The 22,085-nt window shown below is 40.4% G+C and overlaps 1 protein-coding gene across 2 annotated transcripts in view; it reads left to right on the top strand.

The window, feature by feature from the left end:
- The window catches only part of LOC130186927 (ras-specific guanine nucleotide-releasing factor RalGPS1-like), a 105,894-nt gene that overhangs the window by 70,344 nt on the left and 13,465 nt on the right, over positions 1-22,085 (top strand). Inside the window, exons 11-15 of one of the 2 annotated variants that reach the window (XM_056404280.1) lie at positions 8,648-8,715; positions 20,121-20,247; positions 20,495-20,539; positions 21,557-21,708; positions 21,840-21,888. In XM_056404280.1, the coding sequence (XP_056260255.1) occupies positions 8,648-8,715; positions 20,121-20,247; positions 20,495-20,539; positions 21,557-21,708; positions 21,840-21,888 (441 nt within the window). The remainder of the gene's footprint in view (positions 1-8,647; positions 8,716-20,120; positions 20,248-20,494; positions 20,540-21,556; positions 21,709-21,839; positions 21,889-22,085) is intronic. The other variant, XM_056404281.1, reaches the window with a different exon arrangement.

Below are 22,085 nucleotides of genomic sequence, written 5' to 3'. Positions count from 1 at the left end.
AACAGTTCAGCACCACAATGTTGTCTGGAGATCACATTAAACCAAAGTCTGGCACTGTGAGCCCCCCCCCCCTCTAATAAAATAGAAACAACTGTGAACTCCTCTAACCCCTCTCCAGACGACTGTCCCTCCCCACCAATGTGTGTGTCACAACAATGTTGATAAGACATTTTAAACCTTAATAATGTCAAAAAATACTTTTTTCAAATTAATTTTTATTCAACATTTTTTGCAAAGCAGAAATAAAAAAATGCAAAACTAAATGAACCTAAAACAGGAAATACCGACATACACAAAAAATAAAAGGAGAGAAAACAACTGAGATAGAAAAGAAAAGTGCATGCACATCACTACCCAGATCAATATCATTCCATGCTATATTTCCACATCTTTTTTCCAGGCCAGGTCTATTTGTCCTGACCTTATCCTTTGAGCCTTAGTGGCTCCCAGGTATCTAAAGGGTGGCTCCCAGATCTTGCAGAATAAGAGCTGGAAAAAGCTGGAAAAAGTTTCAAAAGCAATGATACTTGTATCATCATGATGGCCAGCCATCAGTATGCAGCCATTGATTAAGAGAGGGAACTTTTTCAGTCATTAACATAACTAGGATACATTTCTGAGCAGAGTACAATAAGATAAGCAAAAGGTCTCTGGTACAGGTAATTCATCATCCAGTCCCAGCAGGCAAGTCCTTGCTCCAAGACATAGAGGATGCTTAAAGATTTTGGTAAGCTGTTGAATAATTGAAATCCAATACCACCAGACATGGAGTCAGCTCCAGAAACAATGAAGAAATTAACCAATAGCAGATTGACATTTAGTACAAAGATCTGATAGCTCTGGATTCATTCTGTGCCTGGCTTCATTGTAAATTGCCTCTCCCAGGCTGAATTCAATGTCGGACACTGGAAGGTTGGCTGCACAAGGCATTCCAGGCCACTGGTTCTGTTATTGCGCCCAGATCAGATTCCCACTTGCCTTTAACTTTATCAGAGTTGTCTGCCTTGAGGTTTCATAGCAGTTTGGTAATGAATTTGTCAGAACCTGTAGAATTTTAAGGAAGTCATCATTAGTGACACTAAACTTTCTTTTTACTTGCTGGAATGTGAGGATTGAACCTCCCTGAACCATGTCTCCAACTACTTTGATGCATTCAGCCCAAAGGCCAGGTGGGAAGTCAGGGTTTTCATGAAGAAGAAACAATTACTGTATCCTTCTAGTTTCCTGACTTGCTGCCATCCATCTAAATAAGCTCTTTCACAGTTGAGCCAGGTAGAATTAGGGTCATTTATCTTAGCCTTGGTCTTTTTTGGCACCAAATAAATTAAATTATAGGACTAAACTTAACTATGTATTCGCCAGCATGATTGGAAACATTTGAAAGAAATACAGGACATGTGTGAGAACGATCAATTTGATCAGATGGATGCAAGCTAGTAAGGATAGGGGCAGGCCTCACCACCTATCGAGATCACGATTTATGGTTTGTAGGAGGGGAAAGTTGAAAAGTTAGGTCTGTAAAGATCTTTTAACCATGGGGAGACTTTTATACTTACATAACAGAAACCTGCTGGGTAACAGCAAATGGTCATGAGATGTTTGCCATGGCTTCACTCTTAGAGAAAAAGAGAAGAACCACTGTCAACTGATTAGCATTATGAATTGGGAGTGATTGTTTTGGGCGAGTCTATATAAATCAAAATGGCATCAGTGTATAGTGAAATTTAAAGCTGATGGTAATTTAATTCCTGTTATGCATCTTTTCATTTGATTGCAGCTAATGGTTCCATTGCCAAGACAAAGAGTAGTGGGCTCAGTGGGCAGCTCAATACTAAAATTACTAAACCTGAGTCTCTTGGTAATGACAGCCAAGAGAGGTGAGGTATACAAGCTCTGAATCCATTTAATGATATAAAGTTTTCCTCTAGACCAAATTTATGAAGCGTGGAAATTGTACTATTTATTTTATTTATGAAGCGTGGAAAAAAAGTAGGGCCATTCCAGACGGTCAAAAGCTTTCTCAGTGTCAGGGCTCACTCGCTTGAATAAGATAGTGTCGAACTTTTTATCAAATTTACGTTGAACCAATCAGGGCCAGGTGCTTTGTTGTTAGGGAGTAATTGAACACAGTTCTTAACTTCTCTTTGAGTTTAAGGTCTACATAGATTTTCTCTTTGCTGGTTTGTAATTTTGGTAAAGTTCCTTTTGAAAAAGAAATCATGTAAAGCATGAATGAGAAGTGAATTGCGAGGCATACAGCTGCTTGCAAAATATTTTAAAAATATTGATTTTATTTATTATGGTTCAGAGTTCCCTTTGAATGTCTAATATGTGGAATATTGTGGGTATAGGCCCTGTTTCAAGGAGATTAGCCAAATAGCATTAAGGTTTGTTAACCAATTCAGAAATCTTTTGCCCCACAAAAGGTGTGTATCATAATTAGTCCATGGATGTAAGCTTTCCCAGGGTCGCATAATAGACTAGGGGATATACCAGGGAAATAATTCAGTTTTTCTTAAAGAAGTTTTTTTAAACTAGGGTGGTGACCTATAAAAATGGGAACATGATCTGATATAATAACATCCCCAATAGTACAGCACTTACCTAATCAAATTGTAGGGGTCAGAACAAAGTCTACTGCTTGTTTTATGTACAGTTGAGTAATATGTGAATTCCTTATTATTAGGGTATAAAATGCATCAACTAGGCCGACTTCACTGCAAGTTCCTGATTTAACGTTGGCTCTCTTTGTGCTGGTGGAGCTCTGTCTATCCCTGAAGAAAAGTGACTGTTAAAGTGATAGTTTGGGTTATTTGATGTGGGTTGTATGAGGTACTCATACATAGTCAGTGTATTATCTGCAGTAGATCTGGTTTGGTGCCCTCCTAGTTTGAAGTGGCAGCCGGGAGTACTAGCTCAGAAGCTAAGCAATGTTCTGCTGTGGATAGAGACAGCAGGAAAAACATATTTTAGACACCTAAAAAAATCAATAAGTTCAGCAATGTGGTTCGCTACGGTATCCTTTGGCCAAGACATGAGTAAGGGGCATCACAGAAGTCTAAACATGAAGAGTCAAAGGCATTAACAACTCAAATCAGAGCTTTGTTAGATAAGATCTTTTTTAAATATTTCTGTGCATAAAGCAAGACTGAACAACCCTCTTTACTTGAGCATCAAAACACAGAGTTAAATAAGGCAACATGTTTCACATTAGCCGACAGTGGAATATTCCGCTGTATATCATATGAATCACAATGAAATTGGATATTCTTCTTAAGGATGAAGTGACCCAGTAGGAACATATAGAATCAAAATAATAATGGGCCAAGGATAGACCCTTGAGGAACGCCACAAGTGAGATGGGTTACGGCAGCAAGAACTATGGGTCTTTATATCAACTATGTATCAAATGACAACTCGTAATGTGAAAGTTGTCACTTGTAGTGACAAACACAGAGAGAATCATCCTCACCTCTGCACTTTTCCCAGTTTTAGAATTTTCCAGCTTTTGGTTTGGTTTTACAGCCTGCAAATTTACTGTCTGCTTCAGTCTCAGCGCTCACATCAGCATTCATTCAAGATGCATTTGAATGCTAATGTTGCTCTGTGCGTGCTGTATGTTTACATCTTGTTGCGCTGGCCCCAAGTGACTTGTGCAATCACAAATCATAGTGGTGAGCAGTTTAGAGCCAGGAGACATCAGTACAATTCACCAGCCAAACATGTCTGAGCCCCGTCAGCCCTAGCTTCTATTTTTACACCACCAAGAGAAACATAAAATAAAAACACTGGTAACAAGTTTCATGGACTTAAGCTGGCAGTTCCAGCAAACACTCTAGTCTGCCTCAGTCTTAATGGTGCTTGGATTCCAGAGCCAAACTACACCTCAAAGGGAAAAAATCCTGTGGGGACCTTTGGATTGTCCTGCAGTGTGAATAACAGATGGTCATCATGTAACCTTCTTCAGCACTTTCCTCAGAACAAAAGCTTTAAGTGGCCTAAATTGGAACCTTCTCTTTGTATCAGATGGGGTCAACCACATATTAATAACAGTTTTATTTCATTTCAAATATCAATCAAGTTCAGTATACATATGTGTTTTTATTGAAATATATATGCCTGAGTTCTAGGAAAAATAAATAAGACTCAATGTTTCAGGCTAGCTAAGTAAAAATCCATCATTGGATATTAGGCTCTGCTCTGACAGTTTGTTCTTTCAGTTTATATTGGATCAGGCCTGGTTTTTACATTTCAATTGAAATCTTCTTCATGATCACAATTACTCCTCTGTATAAAATCAGTAGGTAACAATATGCTCAGGTTTAATATGTTTAGGTTTATGTTGTGATAAATGTTCACATTGCTGATGTTAAGAAGTCTAATATGTTTGTGTAGAAAATGTAGCTTCTTTCTGGTGTTAATTTTGTCAGCTGTTTTTAGATTAAGTCTTAGTCCTGAAATAAAAAGTCTATAATATTTCAACCTCATCTTCTTTACTTTGAATCAATTTCCAGTCTTGTCATTGGTAAATAAACCCACTGACATTTTAGTCTAGTTTTAGTCAAGACCAAGAAGGATTATTTTATTCAAACTTCAGAAACTTCAGCTTTCAAATAAAATTTTATCCATCCAATTCAGCTTTGCAGAGACTGCATCTGGTCTGTATATGGTTTGTGTGCAGTCAATATGCATTTGTGAATGTGTCTGGAATCTCTAATCAAAGGGTGTTATCACAGACCAACCAATTAGAGCAACGAAACATGTGATGTAGCGCAAACCAACAGGTGTAAGTGCGGTTTTTCTTCTTTTAGAGAAAATACACTGTCCAGTTCTTTTAATACTTTCGCAATATCTGACTCAGCACACCTTTATACATCATTGTTTTTTTCTGAACGGATGGAAAATTTAATTCAGTAGTGCTGTAACAGAGGAAGAAAATTGTTGCATTTTTTAAGCTGTGCATTTTAATAACTAGATATCACAAATAGACTACATGTTGCCAGCATCATCAAGGCCTTACTATCAAATGTGTATGTATGTGCTTCAGCATGAATAGCTTATCTAAAACAGAGCTAGACGTTATTCAATTTAACTGGCCGGCCTGCTGACTTTTCACTTTGGATAAACTTCTAGCAAACAATGTAGCAATGTCCCGTTGGTGTGAAATGCTGATTGATGACGTAACTTAAATTGATATAAGTTAAAAAAAAATTAACGTCATTAAACATCGTTACCATTACCTCAGTTCCTGTGTGGTGCACCTTGACGTGTCTCCTCAGGTGGTTGTGGTATTCTTCCCTCCAGAGCTGATCTCCTAACAGTAATGTTACACCACACTCCCTTATTTTCTCTGCAGCATTGTATTTAAAGTGGGTCCATGTTGACCTGTTACTTCTTTCTGAAAAATGAAGCCAACACTGAAGAACCAAAACCTGCAGTTCCCTTTAATGACCATTGGCTCCATTGTGAGTCAGTCACCATGGAATCCCATGTTTAAATGTCCAACTTTACAGCAGAAATAAACATGTTTACAGCCTGGTCCAAAAACAGTTTTGGTCTCGAGAGCTAATTTCCTCCTTCATGACAACTGTTTATATAACTCACCTGTTGACATTTTATTAAGACTTAAAGTTATGTATAATTGAGGGCGTGGCCTCTTTGAGTGACAAGTGGGTCTCAGCTCCACACACGCCCCACCTCTTTTAGAATTTTTGTATTAGCCGGGAGTTAGGGGCGGAGTCAGACACTGCCGAGATGGCAACGAAGGAGCAGCCCTTCAGAAACCTGCGTGTGACGTCACAGAGGCTATGTCCATCTTTACGTATAGTCAGCTGGTACCACCATGTACTCTCCCCATCACTGTCTAAAGCTGGCTGAGCCAACCTTCCTTTTCTCCAACAATACTATAAAGACATTTAGTCACACCTATTGTGGTTATTATGGTTGTTGACAAATATATTTCTGTACAATTTTTGTAAACAAAATGAACAATACTTCTCTCACACTCTCTGCAAATGCAACATAATAAGACATGTAAACTCTGGTCCACAGGAACAATAACACACACAGCAGTTTAAGACAAAGTGCCAAAGAGAGTTTGTAACATGAATCAGTGTAGTTGTAAATGAGTACAGTCTGTGTGTCGTGCAGCTCTGCTGGAAACTGTGGAGCCTGTTCCCTGGGCTGAGATGGTGAGATGGTCACAGAGCATTAGTAATGACAGCGGTGACGAGAGAGAAAACAGATGCACAGATCAAACCAGGCTGGCTGTATGATGTAATGTGGACATTACACATGACAGATTGTGTTTGAATTTTGTATGGCACTCCCCTTGTGTTTTTCTTTGGAGCCATTTAAACAGTCATTCATAAACACAACCAAACCCACTCTCAATAATTAATGACTATTTTGCCCACAGTTCCTTCCACCCAATGTTTCAAGAAATACTTTCCAAATGTGGTGATGAGGGGCAGAATTCCATTTACCAAAGAATAACATTTATCTGGACTCATTCCTGTACTGGTAGAACCAAACTCAGCATGTGATAATAAACCTCTTAATTGCTTTTTTTCAGTTACAGATGTACTTTGAAGACAAAAAATTGAACATATTGGATATGAGGAAACAAATTTTTTTATTAAGGGATGAAATACCTGAACATCAGTCAGCCTGGCGATCACCTGTACTTATTGCAATCAGATACGGGCCCCATACCTTCCGAAATACTACAAGACTGTTAGTAGCCCTGGGAATAAGCTGCCCACAAGAAGACATCTTAGCCAGTTCGTCCCTCCATTCATTAAAACTGATACGCTCTTTGGATTTCCAATGTCTTAACACTATTCTGCTCCCTGTTATCAAGGCCAGCTTCACCCAGGAGCCCAGCTTTGATGACAATTTAACTTCAATTGGCAAAATAGCCAATATTCATAATGCTGGATTCACACTGAGATTTGTCTCAAATACAGTTGACTATTTCCAACCATAACTTATGCACTATTTACACAGTCTATCACAGGGAGTGATGTTGTTCTGAATATCAGCACGGCTGTGATTCGCTCATCGGTACGAGGCAGCAGTGTTACAAGCTCCATATTAGTTAAAAGTAATAAGCAACAACGGATTATGATTAGTTTCTTTACGCTACGCCAACACAAATCGTTCAGCAACTGGACTGGTACTGGACTGTTGCTAAGCAATACAAACATTTTCCTGATCTGATGATGTCATATGAGCGCACCTGGAGGTGTGCGCCGAAGTATCCAGGCTTCTTCCCTTCATCCTCTTCTGACGACCAAACGTCATTTAATTCAAATGTTATTTCTGGAAATATTTACAATCTAAGACAGATAATGACCATTAATTAACAGTTAATAGAACATGTAGTTAAAAGTTCCAGTGCTGTTATACTGTATATATCAGCACTCATGGAATGACTCTGGTCCAAGCAAATTATTTGGTTGGAACCAACTTTGGTATAAAGTGTCATAATAACAGTTGTATGATAAAAATGACATCAGCTGTGAACCTGGCTCTTTGCCACTGGATGATGCAAAATGCATGCTGGAATATGTGGCTACTCCAAGTCCACACACACAATTAGTCTAACTAGTGACACACTGGTCACACAAACATTCTTATTTCCTACATGATTCCAAGATGTTAAAAAACACAAAACATCAGGCAGGAAATGTGATCATGTCTGTGCTGTCTGCAGAACTGACAGTGAGGTGACCTGCTGTGATGTCATGGATCCGGTTGTAATGATGCACATGTGTTTTGCCATGCATGATATTTTGTCAGCCACCAAGACAAATTAAGAAAAGGCAGAAGCAGCTTTTGTCTAAGAGGTTCAGTAGAAATTCTATCTAAAGAGCAAATGCTAAGCTAATTATCTGAAGTCTTTAATTTTCAATATTCAAGTTAAAATCATCATACATATTAAATATGCGCATGGTCACCACAAATCTCCAACATGTGTAGGATAAAGAGCCAAATATAAGACGAGTATTGTGAGTGACCTGTGACACAATGTCACAATCTACACAGGCTGCAGCTCTGTCAGTGTTACACAGGATGTGTTCAGGGACAGTTCTGGGTGTAGGTCAGCCACATTCTGGCAGCGCTCAGAGCCCAACACACCATCACTGTAGCTATGAGAATAAAATGGAAGAAATAAACTTGAAACGTAAAAATATGCCTCAGGTCACAATAATACGTGTAGAGTGTGAGTGAAACACTTCCTGTGTGGACAGGCAGTTAGACGGCTGATTGGCTGGAAATAAGAGTTAAACCAGCGAATGTTATCTTTCGAGTCACACATACCTGTGAATCTTGCAGATCCAAATAATGACTAATGCTCAGTGAGACGCACCAGAGGCTGGTTCAGATTTTTCTTTAATTATCTTTGGGTAAATAAATTGCAGCTGCACTAAAAAGGCCTGTAATTAGCTCTTTTCTTAGCAGTTCAGAGATGGAGCTTAGACCCATACTTACCGCATAATTTTCTGGTTAATTAACTCTGTAATTAAACCGCTGGACTTAATATAGCAGCAGTGAGTGGGTCTCTGTCTGCACAGTAGTAACCATCAGCTGATCAGAGAGCAGCACTGGGCTGGTGTGTCTGACGAAACCGTTTGTGTTGCAGGTTGTCTCTGAAGATTGAACCCGGCAACAGCTCCCCTCGCATCGCCTCCTCTAAAGAAGACCTGGCAGGTAAGACACACGAGGCCAAGTCACGCCGAAGCATTGTCCTTTGTCAAAATTATTTAGTTTAAATTTAAATAACATCATTAGGTTTTCTTTTCATATGTCTGAGCGACAACATGAACTGTTTCCACCGCCATCACAACCACAGTTTGAATATATGAAAGTGGATCTTCTCATCAGATGCAGAGGATCTCGGTGAAGCTTTGTTTTCACCCCATTATTCAGTTCAATTCAGTTGCGTCAGACTTTCTTGTTGTCCATTATTTTAACAGACAGGGTCGTAAAAATTTTAATAATGATAAGACATATGCAATTTATAATATTTCATTTTCAAAAACAAGTCAGATTATGAGAGAAAAGATAAATAGACACTGACAGTGTGTCACTCTTCACGTCGACACCACATGAATCAGCTGAGTTGATCCTAAACAGGCAAATATGAAAAATGCAATTTTACAGAATTAGACAGTTACAATTAAAATATGGACAAACCATTGACAAGAAAATAAACTGATGTGAAATGACCTGCTGTAGCCTGAACTCAGACCTCCCTCCTTGGATTTAAACCGGGTGCTTACATCAGGGCAGACTGCTGCAGAGCTGATTGTCATCCTCAGACAGACGACTTCTCGTGGCTGTAATTTTGTTCTGAAGGCTGAACTGGCAAGACTCTCCAAGGCCTTACATCCGTAACGTGCCGGATGGTAAGACGTGTTGCTCTGAGGGGAATTTTGTCACCTCCGTGATATAGTCCGTGCGTCCGCCTGCATGAGTGTGACGCCAGAGAACCTGCCGTCTGACTCTGCACCACTCTGTTAAACTGACGGATGGCCTTCAGATTTTCCGTGACTCCCGACATCCACGTCTGTGCGCTAAACAAAAACGTATTAATGCTTTGTGCCTCGTTTGTTGTTCAGTCGGCACAATTAATAAAAGTGACCCACTGTTGAGACAAGAGAGCATCAGAGGTGAGATGTTGCAGCTTTCTGCGGGCGGCTGTACCGACAGTTGTTTGGTTATCTTTTGACTGTGTTGGAGGAGAAACAGCTCACTGTCTGCTTCTCCTCCAGCCTCCCTCACCTCTCCGTGTTCTCTGACGTCATGGCGGAGGTGAGGAGGCTGCAGTGAACATGTCTGAGAGCTGCAGACAAATGTCTTTCCTCCTGCGTGTGTAAACTGTGCCGACAGGCCGGTGCAGTGCGAGCTGAGTGAAAAGTTCCATGAGGACATGTTGCAGAGGGGCCAGTCCACTTCCTTTATTTTCCTCTCTCGTGTTGCGCTGGGATTTTGAGGGTGATTTGGAGTGGGCTGAGGTGATGTAATACTGCAGGAGCGGTCCAAGAGCTGGATATAGGTCAGGATAATAAAGAAGAGCCACATCAAAGACAGCACGGTGTTCTGTGGCAGCCTGTGTGAGAGCAAGGCTGTCCTCTACATATGTATCAGTGAGGACATGTGGTGACTTAAAGTGGAGACACCACTGTCCACAATTACAGTGGGCCAAGAGTTTCTGTAGGTCTAACAACAAGTATTCAGACCCCTTCACTTTTTGCACACACTATTGTGCTGTAGATCTTTAGTAGATTTTGTGCTGTTATTTTTTGGCATCTGACAGTTGCAGCAAGAGAGAGACAGGAAAGTCAGGGAGAGAGAGAGAGGATGACATGCAGCAAAGGGCTGCTGGACAGACACAGCAATGTCTAGAGTTTTTACTCTGAATGGAGCAACAACAAAAGCATCCAGTGAGCAGCAGCTCTGTGTTGATGAGAGAGGTCAGAGGTCAGAGGAGAATGGACAGACTGGCTGGAGCTGGCAGAAAGGCTACGGTACCTCAGATAACCTTTACAACTGTGCTGAGTAGAAAAGCTTCAGAGTGAACAACACGTCCAACCTACAACAGCATTAGACCACGTCAGGTTCCACTTCCTGTCACCAAGACCAGAGACCTGAGGCCGCAGTGGGCACAGACTCACGAACACTGGACAGCTGAAGACCTGGTCTGATGGATCTGGATCTGTGCTGAGGCAGTAGATGGTAGAGTCAGAGTCTGAATCCATGGACCAACCTGCCTGGTATCAACAGGCCAGGCTGGTGTTGGTGATTGTGAGCTCGTCTTCTGTGAGGATGTTGTAATGCATTATGAGCCAGGTTCATCATTTATTGGTTTATTTGTTGTTTTGTTTTTGTGCTGCAGCCCTCACTGTTCTGGTGTTGCTCTGAACATGCTCTTATTATCTTATTCAAACAAGAAAAGATCTGATAATTAGGACATATCAGGTGTTAGACTGTATTCTGTGACCTGGTTAGGAACTGCAGCCATGTTGCCGTTGCAACATCTTCATACTTCAATGCATGATTCATCTCTGCCTGATGAATCCCAGGGACTTCAGATGACTGTGCAATAGACTTGGGCAACATCAACAGTTCAAAATCACATCAAATCAAATCAAAAGTCAGGCCCAAATATCCTGATATACAATATTATCACTTGTATTTTATTGTTATTGAATCAGAATCAGGTTTTCACATACAAGGAATTTGCTTTGCTGTTTTGGGTTATAACAAGAAACAAAGAAGAAGAAAAAATATGCCAGTGCTGCAGGTCAGGTAGCTTAAATATAGATAGAAACATTAAAAAATGAAATATAATAGAATAATACAAATGTGTACAATGTCAGTAAATGCCACTAAACAGCAGTTCAAAGTTTTATTTTGTCACATGACATGAGCAAAGCATTGAAGCAGATCAGACTGTGTAAAACAATAGAAAATACAGAAGAATATTGCATGATGGGAAATATCGCAATATTTGAGATTATTGAATATCAGCCCAAACCTACTGTTCATTACATCAATATAATACTTATTACGCATATTGTATTGTCTCTATTAGTCACTACTATATAAACTCTCCAACAGCAGTCGTAGAATAAAATATGAAAATGTCTTGAGCTTGTTTGACCTTAAACCCATTCTAAGAACCTAGATACTTCAGGATGAGGGAAATGCTAACTCATTTCTGGGTTTATGACTCACTGCTGCGGCTCTCTATAGTAAGTAAGTAAAACTTTATTTATATAGCACATTTGGAAACCCGGGTTACACAGTGCTGTACAGTAAAAACATTTAAGAAATACATAAAAACATGACATGAAATAAAAACAATAAAACGGTGACGCTATCCACATCACTACACAACACACATTAATACCTGTCACTGCCTCAAACCAGGGAATTAAATCAGGCCGCGATATCAGGATTCTGTCTTCTCAAATGCCAATTATTGATAACCACCCTCACCTTTTTTTCATAATTACGAGAACACTATTTCATAATTATGAGCTTTCACATAATTATCAGAATTGGATCTTGTAATTATGAGGTAAAAGTTTTAGATTATGATAGACAGACATCATGTTTATAAAGCCTCCAGAGATCTTTTATTCTTTGGTGAATGCAGAGCAGTTCTGTTCCTCAGTGGCACCAGTGGGATTATATTTCATAGTATGCACAACAACCACCTGTCTGCTTGTAGGCTCCCTTTAGGTTTCCTACACACACATACAGTATGTCTACTCATTGAACGAGTGAGCGAGCAAGAGAGAGAGAGAGAGAGGGGATTGATTAGTGTTTTTTAGCGCTAAAGTTATGGCACAACACCACCATAAAACTGATTATCTTACCACATGTATTTCAAAGAGCAACCAGCAACAGCAGCTAAATAACAGGCTACAATATACTATTATATACTATATTGAATATCCCTAAGAAACGTGCAGTGAAAGATTCCCTCATTTAGCATCGTCATCGTAAGAGCAGTTGTCTCCTAACTCCTAAAGATACTAATGACAATATTCAACATCAAGACCAAACCAAGCTGCAGCAATAAACAATCAACAAACCACACGAGATAATAAAATGAAATGGTGTTCCTGCCTATAAGTTCCTTCTGCCTCTGAACGTTACATCAAACTCTTGTAGAACGAACTTCATCAGCGCTCCACATCTGCAGAGTCAACACTGTGCATCAAAGCACCAAACCCTCCTTTATCTCCTGCTCTCCTCTTCAGTCTAGACTCATAACATTAGTGAGTGGATGCAGCCAAAAAATAAGACAGGATTTACTGTTGACACCGTTTTATTTTCTAGATGTTAAAAAAACTAAAACAAAATCATTTTTAAAAAAAATGAACGCACAGTCTATACAGGATTACAGCTGGCGGCGCCATTGCTGTTCCTTGTAGTCCTCCATGGACTGAAACGTGTGTCACCTGAATCTGCTTCTCATCCACATGACGACAGAGACATGGTTAAAACGTCGCTCTACACAACAACCAGCGTCCAGAGAGTCTAGAGAAACCTTTAATCAACTCATCCAAAAAACAATCAATGTGGATCAACAGCCGTAAAGCGGTGTTTGTTGTAAACCTCCTCGGGTTGTATCCAGTCTGTGCATGAACCTGTAGCAGCTGTTCTTCATAAGATGGCTTTAATAATCTGCTGTGTGTGTGATCACGTTACAGTTCTGTTCTTATTTAGTCAGATTTATAAGGAGTAAACACAAAGATCCTTTAGCTTCAGAAGTGTTGTACGCTGAGGCTTCACGGTTCACTGTCATTAGAACTACACGCTTTATTTTTAGAAGAATGAGCTCATATCATTCACAGCCAGTCAGTCCACTTAGTTCTTCACTTAAAGTCACGTACAGCTCCGGGCTGACTAAAACGTCCCATGAGCGGGTTAACGACGCAGCTAACAGCAGCAACATGTCTGCCGTCTTTTTCCATAGACTCATGTCTCACAGTCTGGCCAGCCACATGCTGGGATTTGTTTGTAACGGTCACCATGGTCACCCCCTCCCCCCACCTCTCTCTCACTTATCTCACAATTTAGTGTAATTACGATTCAGAGGATTTGGTGGTATTTCTCTTTATAGAGTGACGCAGTCATTATGTTCTTGTCACTGGACTTGACCGGAGGGGATTGAGCAGTGGAGGAGGAAAGGTTTCAATTTCTAAGCTTCTCTCTGTGCCAAGAGTGTAACGTGCTGCAGTCACTGCAATAATAATAATAATACACAGGACACCTGTGTAGGAGGAGGCATGAGTCTGAGCTGTTACATGGACGTTTGGTTTCCTTCACCGTGACAAAATAATGTTCAGTTTTCATTATCATTACAGGTTATTTATACAAAGGCTTATTTTTCTCCTCATTATGACACACCAGGTTGACTGGTAATCAACTTTTTCCATTACATTATGGAATGATCAGAATGTGACATGTTATAGAGAAAAGGTATTTTGACTTCAGTTTTTCAACATTTCTTTTTGGAATCTGTCTCCCACATCTTTCTGGAAACACTCAACAGCAGAGGTCTGTTCTTTATGTTCAGCTCTGTTTGTCTTTCAGTGTGATCATTTTTCTGCAGACGTACAGAATCAGTATAAACACAATGCATAGTGTAGTGGTGTCAGTGTCTGGCTGCACAGCCTCCTCCCAGCCCTGAGTTCAGCCTTTAACAGGTTCCACCAATCAGACGGTTCTGTTCCAGTGGAGGTTTCAGCTGGTTCATGTCAGAGTAAAGGCCAGGCTGTTTAGAAACACACCAGTCACATGCTCGTCTCACAGAGCAGATTTGCTTCTATTTTATGAAATGCATCACTCCACACTGACTTTGAGACACGTGTGTGAGACACACAACGCCACAGGTCCTCTCAGGTCTATTCAGCCAGCTGCAAAAGCACACACATCACCCACTGTTTATATGTTCTGAACCTGTTCACTGTAGTGATTGATCCGGACTCCCAGTGTGGCTGTGAGCTCACTCCTTTCACTGTCACCCATGAATCACAACAGACTCAGGATGAACAGATTTTAAGATGAGAGGGTGCTTTTATTCTGAAAGAATAAAGGAAACTAACAATTTCTTGGCTGGTCTTCAGTGGTGTCACTGCCAACTGATCTGGCTTACGACAAGTTACAAACACACAGTCTTCAATAATAATAATAATAATAATAATAATAATAACAACAATGCATTCTCTAAATAACTCTCAGGAATTAGTAATTGTAATGTACAAAGAGTGTTAAAACTGCTGTACTTTATTATTATTGTATATTTTTATAGAAAACAATTAACCTAAAGCTATAGATTTACTAACTACTGAAATCTTGCATCCAGCGTTAAATACAATGTATCTTATATGGCTTGATCCAATGCGACTGTTTATTGTTGCTATGGCAATGCCTGACAGCTGGTGTTAGCATATATATAATAATAAAGTTTATTTATATAGCAACACAAACAACAAACATATACAGACAAATTAATCAAGATAAAAAAAAAAAAAAAAAAAAAAGAGATTATTCTTTGTGAGATAAATGTGTTTTTAAAAGATTTTTAAAAAGATACTGATTTAATACTGAAGACGGGGAAGTTCATCATGCAGGTTGTTCCAGAGCTGTGGAGCCCTGAGAGCTAAAGCTCCGGTACATCAGCTGGTTTAGATGAATCATCTGAACAACAATAGGCTACAAATGTACAAGTCTCTATATTTAAACAAAACCAAGAAGTACGACTGATTATCATGGTCCTCACATCCTTGGTTAATGTGTTGTCCCAGGTTAGAAAGAAAACAGCGTCGGTCGCTGAGGAACTGTGCTAGCATTAGTGATGGCAACAGCTTTGACAACATTTACCCACAGGAAAGAAAGCAACAATGACTTGGCTGGCCTGCAGGGGTTTTACTGACGCTCTGGTGTAACTGCCAACGCAGCACAAGTCTGTTGTTTGTTTACCCACAGTTGCTCTCATGCACGTCACTCAAATCAGAAATGGTAATAATAATAATAATAATAATGATAAACTATTTATAGAGCACTTTCTAAAATTTAAGTTACAAAGCGCTTGACAAAGGTAGCAATAAAACAGAATCAATAAAATCAATGAGATTCTAAGAGAAGAAAAACAGATAAAACTATTAAAACAATCAGGTGTATAAAAACCAACACAGAGTAATTTTAAGAAAAATGAAACAATTCAAGGGAAAGTAAAACCAGGGAACGCTCTCTGATAAAAGTATGTTTTAAGAAGAGTCAGAGGTTACAAACTCAGATCGTTCCAGATCCTGACGCTCTGACCCCTTTAGTTTTCATGCTCTGGAACAGACAGAAGACCTTCACCGGAGGATCTCAAGGTTCTGCTGGTGTGCACACAACTAAGAGGTCAGAGATATAGCCAGGAGCTTTCAAACTAATCAATAAAATCTTAAAATCTATTCTAAAACGTACTTGGAGCCAGTGTAGAGAGGCTGAAACAGGAGTGATGTGGTGGCGTCTCTTGGTTCTGGTTAAAGTCTGGCAGCTGAGTTCTGTACAGTCTGGAGACGATCAACAGATTTCTGGTTGAAACAAAGTAAAAAGACAGCGGATATCTAGAGATAGATAGATACAAAGATACAAAATAAAGTGCGTATTTTGTATCCCCCCCCCCCCTTTTAAAAATGTCTCCCGACATTGACGTTTGCTTATGTTGCCTTGTAAGAGTAACCAGAGGTGTTCAGCCAGACATATAACGGTCCCTACATACACACACACACATCAGTCCTTCTGTAAGGGGATTACAGGCAGATTCAAAGATTTCAAAGCAAGTTCCAAAAAGTTAGTCACAGTAAAGCACCTCAAACCAACACGTTGCCCTGTTCACCACACACATAAAGAGACACTAGTTTTTACCCAGTGGACTGAAACGATAGTTTAACTTCAGCAGATGCCTTTAATTTACTACTCAGAGTCTAGATGTCAAACAGGAAGCTGCAGCTCTGAATGAAGGTGTAGATTTACAGTATTATATGAGCTGAGTGACATGTGACTGTCAGGGGTTCAGGAGAGTCTCAGGGTGGTTAATGACCGCTGATGGTGTTCTCATGCTCGTGCCGGTCAGATGATCATTTGCAGTTATATAACGTGGCAGAAAAAGGCTGTTCTGGCTGTTCTGGCCTGTGTCCACTGCCTCGTTGGCTCGTTCAGCATAAACAAGCCTCATGCACCTCACATGCTGCCAAACAGAGAAATCTGGTTTACTCACTCTCTCCATGTTACAACAAGATGGCAAGATGGTGGCCTGAGAGGAACACGTGCAGGAAGAAAGAGGAGAAATCACACGTGACAGCAGTTCACACACTCCAGCTGTCCGCATGTGAACAGGGAGGAACCCCCTCAGATGGTGGAGCTGTATGTGACTTTAGTTGTGAGCATGAAGATACTAGCTCATTCAAATTAGCTGATATTCTGAGGGTCCCTCATAAATCATCTATTTCTGGAAGCTCGTGACTGTGGCAGATCACAGTCTGGATAATTCATCCAAGCTGTTTGGTAATTTCATAGCAGCAGTTCAAGGAGCTGAGTAAGCATGAGTACACATGTCCGCAGAGATGAGCTAAGAGCTAACACCGATCAACGGGAATGTAGTGGTTTTTAGTTGGACAACAGTTCCTGTTGTGAGATCACAGCCGTCCTTTGTTGAACCTGCCGCACCGGTATGTTTACATGTCAGCCTCGTTATCAGCTGTATGTAAAGCACAGATAAAAGTAAAAACCCACTGTTAGTAAGGAGTCTCTGGAACCTCTGGAACAGCGTCAGAGCTACTTGTCGTGTGAATTCAAATAATTCCCATATGCGATGTTCTGATGATGGTGATGATTATGATGATGGTGGTGGTGGTGGTGGTGGAGAGCACTGGCGAACACTTTGCTTGAAAATCTTCCATAATTGTTCAGTTGGTTAAGATGTGCTGACTGAGAAGGTGAGATCATATGACTCAAACCATTTAGTGAGCTCTTACAGGGGCGACTGGTAGAAATGGGCTGACTCATTTAGCCACCCCTATCGTTCACATTAAAGATGAGAAAATGTTTGTTAATAAACCTTAGAACAGAGTAATGGCGTTAGCATGAACAAAGTGGATTATTTACTTTCTCATCCACTTTCTTTGATTTCTCTGGAGGAGAAATTGGAAGTGAAGAGACTGATGACACATCGTCCAAATCAGTGGTTCTCGACCTTCCGGGGGTCGCCAGACGGTTCTGGAGGAAAAGTAAAACAACATATTAATATATAAAATAACATATTTTAGAGTGGGAAATGTTTTTTTACACAAAACAACACCTGTACCTGTGATATAATTTACCTTAGAACAGATTTTATTGAGTGTGTTTTTGTGAGTCAAAGTCATATTGAAAAATAGACTTAACGTTTGTCGCTTTTGTGCCACAGTGCCGTGCTGAACCAAGAAGCTACAGCACTTCTTAGCTATCACATGGAATGACTGTGGAGTGATGGCTTCTCAGAAGAAACATTCCTCCATCTGCACAGGATGAGAAATGTGTTGTTATTTGTCATACTACTTCTTTTACTTCTTCTTCTTCTTATTATTATTATTATTATTCTTCCCTACAAATTTCACCACATAACTCGTCCCACAGCTTTACAAAACCCACCATTGTAAGTTGTGTTTACAGCTTTTTCTTTCAATCATTTCCTCAACACAAATTCTGCTTCTGAACATTATAAAGTTTGTAGATTTCAAACCTACAGATTGTTGCTAAATGGTTTTGCTGAGGGTGCAGTTGTCCAGACGCAGGCTGCAGGGCCTCACACAGGACGTTTTAACAGGCTAATTGTAGAGTAATCAAGGCACGATGAGGCAGCTCTGTCCCTCAGGGAGCACATTATCCTGCCACATCACACGGACTCCTTTAATTCTGACTTTACCACATTATTACACATGATTAGAAAATTTCAGATGAGTAAAAAATTCCTCTTGTTGGTAAAAATGATTCTGATTTGAACAAATTCCACAGTAGATCATGAGTGGAGAATCACATACAGCTGTCTGTGTCCTCTGCAGAGTCTGAGCTTCTGCAGTTCTCAGCTCCACAACAGAACTTCACACGAGTCCACTGTGTTCCAGTCTGAACATGGTGAACACAAACTGCCCTGCTGGGTCACATATATGCGATTAAACGGCCCCAGTGGGTCTCCAGTGGGAGGAACAGTGACTCAAAGGTTCCACATAATGCTCATGGTAACACGGCATCAGTTCACCAATCTAACACAGTCCTGCCAGAGCTGTGGTCAGACTAATGGCAGGATTATATGGCCAGACCTATTACACATTCACACAGTGTGCTGTTGGAGTCACTACATCAGATGAAGGAATTAATGGTTTTCATGGCAGGGCTCATTCTTTGCCTCACTGGCTCCATCTAGTGAATTTGATTGAAAGCATTTTTAGAGAAGAGCTGATAGGCATCAGCCTTTCTTAAAATCACTTTTAGTTTCTTTTGGTGAATATTACTGTACACTAAGAGATTTTTTTTATTTACCCAAAAAACAAATATGTGCTGCAGACAGACAGTGTTGGGGAAGCTACTCTGAAAGCATCCAAGCCAGTTCATCCTTGTGTCCTAGTGAATGTTTGTGCCAAATTTAAAGAAGTTCCGTCAAGGAGTTTCTGAGATATGGTGTCCACGAGAATGGGACGGACAAACGTACGGACGGACGACCTGAAAACAACATGGCTCTGGCTCTGACTGTCGCCCCACTCCTGCTGTTTATTGCTCGTGGTGATAACTGAAAGACACTCGAATGATATTAGCAGCACGCTTATCAACTCCTGGTCAGACAAGAAAATGAACCTGAAACAATAAAAGTGAGGAGGACAAAAATAGGATTTTGAAAAGTGGCATGTCTCCCCAGAGGAAATGACACCCTTGTTGTCTGATATACTTTCTGAACACATATATTAAAGGACCAGTGTCTAGGACAGGGGTCTGGTTACATTCATTCACATATCGTATCAAAACTATCAAACTCAAAAACCTTTGGATGAACTACTGGGAGCTCAAGAGCCACCTGTTGGAGACCCCAGATTTAGGATTCAAGAGGATCTGGTGGCAGAAATTTAATTTAATATTCATGATTATTCAAAAATCGTTGTGCCTTTGTAAGCTTTGAATGAGCTCTTTATCTCATCATGGGGGGGGGGGTCCTGTCCCACACAGCCGCCATGTTTCTACAGTAGCCCAGAACTGACAAATCAAACACTGGCTTACCCGAGGGCCCCCATATGAAAAGGAGGGGTGAGGGGAGGGGTGTTTCGTCGGTTGCACCTCACCACTGGATGCCACTACATCCTGCACAAAGGTCCTTTTAAACATTTGAGTGTTATTGGTGTGGCTGAGGGCCATCAGCAGTATGTTACTCTGCCTCTAACAGTCACACACTTGACACCAAAGAGAAACCTTCAGCCACGACCTTCAGTAACCTCTGATGTCATTACACGGACGGGGTGGAATGGATTAGCGGTGTTGTAGCAGTTAGCGGTGATGACATGTTCTCTGTGTTTCAGGTCTGTCTGAGGTCTCCGCCTCTATGAGGTACAACCGACGGCCTACCTGCCCCGATGCCTCCGTGGGGGTTCACATCCCCACCCCTCCCCCCTCCCACCACAGGAAGAGCCATAGTCTGGGAAACAAGTGAGTACAACAAATTCTAATTGCTCTCTGCACTCTCAAATGCAAACCCTAATTTTAAAAGCAGTAGCCATGACAACAACACTGGTAAACTTGTGGCTTCCTCATTTACTTACAATGTTAAAAACTAATTTATGTGTTGAAATTCCATTTTTAAATTTCAGTGTTAGTATCAGTTGGCTACAGAACAGAGAAGAGCAGAGAAAATAACAGTGTTTACTATATCTACTCAACATTTCTAAATTTTTAGAAGTATGCCCGGCTTTACCACCAGGAGCAGACTGACTCAGCAGAGGTAGGACCACACTGCAGCAGTGCAAGGTGCCCGAGTAAAAGCTGAAGTGCTTCAAACTGTTTGTGTGACAAAGTAGAATAAGACAAAGTAATAATAATAAGTGTGTCCTGCTCCACAAACAAACAACATTAGCATATGCAGCTAACAGCTATAGTACATAAAGCAAGTATCACATCAGCAGCAATGGTTGTGTTTAGTTTTGTTTCAATGCTTCACTAGTATTAATACGCTTTCAACTATTTGGCTCATGTAGCCATGAAGCAATCAAACAAAGCTAAGCAACACTGATTATCAACATGTCTGGACACATGCAGAGCAGCAGTTAGCACCACGACAACACATAAAATACAATTGTCATAATGTTGATAAAATGTTTAAAGATTCAGTTACAAGTTACTAAAGAGACACAGACATAGAAGATCATACAACACTGATACTGACATACTAGTAAATGCACTATATACTGTATATCCAAGCCATGCCAAGGACAAGGAGAAGTTAGCAGCAAGTTAGTCAATAATAATAATAGTAATGTTGAAGCCCTTGCACAACCACAGTCCACCCACATCGGTGTTTCCACTTATGTTGACCTCTGTTTAGGACCGTGTGGTCGTGTACAAACGACCTTGGGTGACGAAATTATACTAAAATCCAGTTCTTGAGTAAACGTACTTAGTTACATTTCAGAGTTCCACATTTTCAAAATCTGAAGATCTTTTCATTGTACTCCTACATTTCCTGTAGCCATAATCCCTGATGTGCTGAGTAGTTGTGTGTATGAAGAGTTTAAAACCTGTCAGAGCACTAATGGGCACCGTTTAGTCGATGTAAAATCTCCCACTGTGGTCTCAGATCTCAGGCATCATCAGGAGATACAATAATAAAAACAGTCAGGGAAAGAAACATGAATCTGAGCTTTAAAGAAAAAATTCCCTTGAGTGTGAAATGCACTGTAACATCTATAACCACCACCTGTATGTTTGTGTTGGTGTGTTTTGGTTGACCTGTTTTCCACAGTATGATGTGTCAGTACGGCATGTCGGAGAGCAGGAGCGCCACCTTTCCCATAGAGAAAGCACGACACCTGCTGGACGACAGCTTCTTAGAGTCTCAGAGCCCCGTCAGAAACGACCCACACAGCACATCTGTGTCCAACGGCCTGTCATTAGGTATGTACACACTGTGCCATACACTCACGTCCTGGTGAGGGCTTAAACATGTAGTGACGTTCTGATTAGTCTCATCAGCTTTTCTAATATACCTGAGTCCAAAGATTGTTTTTTTTAATTGTTCCTAACAGGCAGCAGTGAAAGCTCTTTTGGGGAGGAGCTGTCACCTGGAATGGAAAGGTGAGAACCAATCGTCTCATATTAACCTGTCATTTCATCTTGAAGGGTTTTAATTACTTTAGAAAACTACAGTGTGTCTACAGCATTAAAATCATGTGTTGAACTATTTAAGGACAGAAAGAACTGCTTCTCAAGCTTTTCTTACAGTGACTTTAATAAATTTTAATTAACTCAATAAGGTGATTATGAACCTGCAG

The sequence above is a fragment of the Seriola aureovittata genome, chromosome 18 (assembly GCF_021018895.1).
Source record: "Seriola aureovittata isolate HTS-2021-v1 ecotype China chromosome 18, ASM2101889v1, whole genome shotgun sequence".
NCBI classification, from domain to species: Eukaryota; Metazoa; Chordata; class Actinopteri; order Carangiformes; family Carangidae; genus Seriola; species Seriola aureovittata.
This window is presented reverse-complemented; position numbering and strand designations above follow the sequence as displayed.